General features: G+C 30.0%; 1 protein-coding gene across 1 annotated transcript in view; it reads left to right on the plus strand.

Annotated features, from left to right (window-relative positions):
* The window catches only part of LOC100570929, a 15,013-nt gene that overhangs the window by 4,879 nt on the left and 4,559 nt on the right, over positions 1-5,575 (plus strand). Inside the window, exons 3-5 of the mRNA XM_029490249.1 lie at positions 1,943-2,266; positions 3,614-3,725; positions 4,335-4,403. Of these exons, the coding sequence (XP_029346109.1) occupies positions 1,943-2,266; positions 3,614-3,725; positions 4,335-4,403 (505 nt within the window). The remainder of the gene's footprint in view (positions 1-1,942; positions 2,267-3,613; positions 3,726-4,334; positions 4,404-5,575) is intronic.

A 5,575-nucleotide genomic window follows, 5' to 3' on the forward strand; every position in this document is an offset into this window, starting at 1 on the left:
TATATATATATATATATATATATATAAACAATTCCGGCAAAGCTATAATTGCGTGAATGTGACTTGTTCTACATTCAATAAAATATTATTGTAAATTATATAATATGGGATAGACTATACAAGAGCCGAGAGCTCAAAATAGTTTTATGTTCTTTATATATTATGTACATAATAATTTACATTGGCATCGGTCGTTATGAGAATGTGTTATGGTCAGTGGCACGATCACCCACCACTGGATAGCATTCAAATATCACTGGGGGGCACTAGTGCCCCGCACTTTATATGTTAAAATATGCTCCGCATATAATATAGATAAGTACCCGGTATTTTTTACAATTTTTCGTTTCTATGGTGATGAACAAAGCGTTACTCAAAATCGGTTAGAAAATTAAAATATCTTTACCCAGTCCAAAAATATATTTTTGTTAAATGTTCGACGATGATGTATGGTATTATGTAAAACTTTTTTAATCCGATTTAGTTAGTAATAGTTTAGATACCTTTCTTGGGGTGCCTGCCTCGAAAGTTTTGTAGCGATCAGGTGAATAGTGTAGGAATGCATAAAGGACAAACTAACAGACATACATTCGCTTTGTCGCTTTTATTATATAATATAATGTATATAGATTATTATATCCATCTCAAAGGGTTCATGAGTGGTATACAATTGAGAGACTTCGAATAATTGCAGTTAAAGTCTGAAGACTTCGAATTGTTGGTCTGTCTACTAGGGATCAATTCGTAAAGAGTTATTAAAATACCCAACTAAAATTGTCTTGATGGCATAGGTAGTATACTACCTATAGGTACTGTAGTTATAGTTACATTTATATATTATATTTTTAATAATTTATTATGATATTTTTAACACAAATATGTTTTTGGACTTTGTACAGATATTTTTATTTTCTATAACCGATTTTGCGTAACGCTTTATATCACTATACCTTGAAACTAATAAAATTTAAAATTTAACTAACTCTCTTTACGTAGGTATATGTAGATACAATTATTGGTTACTTATTAATGCATATTTATGATTCATACATTTTCTTCAAAGTGGAAAAATTGAGTACCTAGCATGCTACGTTTATGTTTTTAATACATTTCATCAATGATGACATGACGTCGCAGATGAAAGATGAGACACAAAGGTATGTTGTACTTTTTTCCAATAACTGTGGCGAGGTGGGCGTTTAAGATGGTCGGGGAGCCGTTGAAAAAAATCAAGCATAATGACAATATTATTGATCAGTACCTATAATATTCATCTTATATATTTACTTGTTAGACAATATCACACAAAAAATAAACATACTCTATCTATATATACATATTATTTTAAGATCAACACTACGATAACGCGTTTGCAGAAGTTCATGCGACGGCGAAGATTACTGATAAATAAAATAAAACAAAGATATGAACGGCGAAACATATCTCATAGCCATAGGCGCAAATAGCGTTTGAGATTTGGGGGGCTAATAGGGCTAATAGGGCCTTACTTTGATAATATTGAATAAGCTTAGAACAAAATGTAGGAAATGTTTGGGGGGCTTAGCTTCTAAATCCCCTCCCCCCTATTTGCGCCTATGCTCATAGTGCAACGATAACCCCAACTCCCTTTCCAATTCCCGGGAGCACGCTATGCCAAGAAAATTTCAAATTAAATGCAGTTAATTCGCATGAAAATGGACTTAGGTATTTTGTTTTATTGTGATGATTTTTCCCAGAAAGAAAAACAACGAAGTCATCACCATGGGAGTAGGAAATATCCTGCAGTATTCCGAGGGGATAATGTTTGGAATCCGAGGATCCATTGCAGATATTATGTACATTGTATATCATATTATATAATATATATAATATGTGTATACACATTAGTCATTACCCATGTAATAATATTATTCATAGCATTCAAAATGTTTTGCAAATACAGACGCATGAAAAACAAGCCAATGAACTTGGACAACATTACTACCTATGCGTTTTTGGGCTTCGAAATGCAACTTATTCACACGTTTCATGTGATTGGTCGATTGTACAGCGATTTGAACGACTACGTCGAGTCGGGCCTAATCGACGACTTGGAACGGATACGTCAATCTCGAAAACGGAATCTTGTATTGTACACGTTTTGCAAAAAGTTCAATTCGCACTACAACATAGACTTGATCATACTCTTGTCGTGCTACCAACTATACGTGCTATTGGTGCTGTTTAAGCTCATGAATAACATGGCCACGAGTATTGCGACGGAAAAGTAAATTATGAAACTTACACTCACACTGACGTGCATCATAATAATATACTATAACCGATATAATTATATCACTGAGATTTACTAGCTGCCCGAATCACTGATTGCATGTGTTTTTGTCTGTGACCTGCAGACTACCTTCGAGTGGTAATCGTTTCTGCAGTATAACGTGCACAAGTTTTAACGTTTTATTGTATTAATATTTAATAATGAATTTGAATTATTCTAACCTTTAAAAGTAGGTACCTACACGTCACAGTTGTACAATCATTTCGGTTGCACTTTGCTTTTACGATTATTTTCATCGTACTTTACAATAATGAATACTTATAAGGGGCCTCACTACCACGTCTTTTTTTGTCAAAAACAACTGTCTCTAATTCCAACAAAACACAGATGATGTTCTTACTATCAAGTTTCATAATAGGTCGATTCACTCTAATTGTTAAGCTAACGTCATAAAACGTGAACTGCTGAGCGTAAATTTGCTATGTTGCGCGTTTGTAAGACGGAGACAGCAAACGCGGGTGTGGCGTCCTCTTAATAATAATAATATAATAAATATTAGGTATTCATAACGATTATTTCGTTGTCCAATCCAATCTTTGTTCTGCTTTATATTATATATTTTAGCTAGGTAGCTTAGCTAGATATGTATGTTGTGGATAGTAGAAATGAAAATAAAGTGAAAGAGTGATACACACAAAATAAGTCATTTTAATATCAATCGAATCCTTGTACCTTTTAAAAGTAATAAACTAAAAAAATGTGTATTATCCTTTATTAAAAAGAAAAAATTACCAGAAGTTAATTTTGAACGCTTAGGTACACGTAGACACGTAGTCCAAAACAACCAAATATTTTATTAAACCAAGAAAAAATATGCTTTCAGGATATTGTAATAAATGCTAAAATCCACAAATAACTGAAAAAATAGAGAAATAATTTTGGTTTGTCACCTATACCCACTATTAAAAAATAAATAATGGTTTTAACAAATTTTGGTCGAATATTTACGTATAATATTCTGATTTTCATCAAACAAATTCATACAAATTACATACTAAATAATTGTGAAACAAATCCAAGTGGTGGGCAGGGAGAGCTAGGGAAACGTACCTATGCATATTTTTTCTGTATATAGTAAAGAATTATTATCACATTGATGGTTTTGACTAGTACAGCATCACAACAAATTCTATCAATTTAGCGTCACTTTAAATTGGCGAATGGTATGGCATTCATGGTATTCTATAACTTAAAAAACATAACTGTGATAACTTGGTGTGACCGTCAATGTATTAAAATGTACAACTCTCCATAAATTATTAATAGTAAATTATGTTTTAGTTTTTCCTACAACTTTGTAAACCTGAAAGTTATTATCAGAATAATACGTATGACAAGATTATTTGTGGTTTTTATTTACCTAATAGAGTCAAGTTCGTATTTACACAACAAGGTAATGTATTAAGTGAAGTATTATTTACATTAATCTATATGATTATTGACTATATACCTAATATACATAAATATAATGGTACTTATGTACAATGGTTCTGAACGAAATTTATGTGAAAATGACTGGAAAAAAAAATTAAATACTTTGAATTGTTCATAATAGTTACATATTTATTATTTACCTATTATAATATACAGAACTTCCAATGGCCAATATTAGTCGAGTATTTTTTTGAATTTAAATTTGTATATATTTACCATAAATAGTTGTCAAGAGTGACTCTTTTAGTTGTCAAGACTCTAAAAATTTATACTTTTGAATTACCAAAGTATAATTTGATTAACAATTTAATTAGAATTTGTAGCGTTTTGCCGTATTGCTTAACGCAATATGCATTATATGAAAACGTGAGAAAATTTGACACCGAAAATAGGGTGAGCATTAAAGTATGAGGTGATGATGACTTCTATCCAAAATAATAATTACAGACATAAAATAGGTATATATATATTTATTATACTTCATGTTATATTGTTAGCTTCGTTCAGAATCTTAACAAATACGTAGGTACCAATTCTTAATATTAAATTTTATTATTTACTTGTTTAGAGCGTTTTTACATTTTATCATATATTACGCAATAGAGTGAATTGTCTGAAGCATCAAACTAAAGAACAGGTAACTTCTTAAATATTTGTCCATCTGTGCATTTTAGTTATTTTTGTCTCTTGTACGTGCGAATAGTAGCAAAAACAAGGAAGTATATTGGAGCAATAGAGGCATAAAGATACAATATTTTTTATGCAAACTAAGCACTTTTTTATATATCATATACTAGTATACTACTATAATTCTAGCCACCTATTTCTCACAGTCTCCCTACTACCCACTACCCTTGAGGTAGTTTCAATGAACAAATACCTACATAAAACAAAAAACTTATTTTTCACGGCTTCGCTCGTATAACTGTAGTTTTGTTACGATTAGTAAATAACTGGTATCTGGTTTAAGTTAAGCGTATTTCATTAATTTTTAATACCAAGTTTCAAGTAAATTTAAAATTCAAATATTAAAAATTCAAATATTCTACTCTTTTTAGGAGAGTAAAAGTGCTTGGATTTCTTCAATAGTACCTTTTCTGATAGGAAAGTGAATCTAGTAGGTACTTTTGGGGGTCAAAAGTAAAATTTTTCCAATAGTTTTCAAAAGCGCAGTGAAAAACAAAAGAAAAATTAAGGAAAAACGGGAATTTTTAAGCAAAATCTGTTTTCGAGAAATTGATTTTGGTTTTTGGTGTAACTTTAAAACGAATGACTGTAGATACATGAAATTTTCACTGGTTGTTTATATTTCCATTTTCTATACATGATAAAATTTTCATCGGTTTACGGACAATTTCAGTTTCCAATTTAATTAGTTTTTTTTTCTATGAATGTCAATAAAACTTTATTTGTTGAGTAAAAATACTTGAAAATTTAATACAAGGCTCCTACTATATTGTTACAATGAGATTTTAAAAATATTAAAAATCCTTAGGCACAGTTTTTTTTTATTAGCATTTAAAGTTCAAAAATTGACACAATATGTAAAAATCACGAAAATTAGCAAATTATTTTGAATTAATAATTCGTAAAAATTTTTCTTTTTAGAACTAAGATTTTAAAATGTAATACAAGATTCCTTATAGGTTAATCTACCTTTATCAAAAAAAAAAAATGTCTATAAGAAACTCAAATTAAATTTTTATGAGCGTTTGAAATTCATATTTTTTACACATTTGATATTCCCCTCGGATTTCTACCTTAACGATTTTCTTATTTTTATTGTAATTAAAAAACGAATGACTGGAA

Source organism: Acyrthosiphon pisum, chromosome A2 (genome assembly GCF_005508785.2).
Source record: "Acyrthosiphon pisum isolate AL4f chromosome A2, pea_aphid_22Mar2018_4r6ur, whole genome shotgun sequence".
NCBI classification, from domain to species: Eukaryota; Metazoa; Arthropoda; class Insecta; order Hemiptera; family Aphididae; genus Acyrthosiphon; species Acyrthosiphon pisum.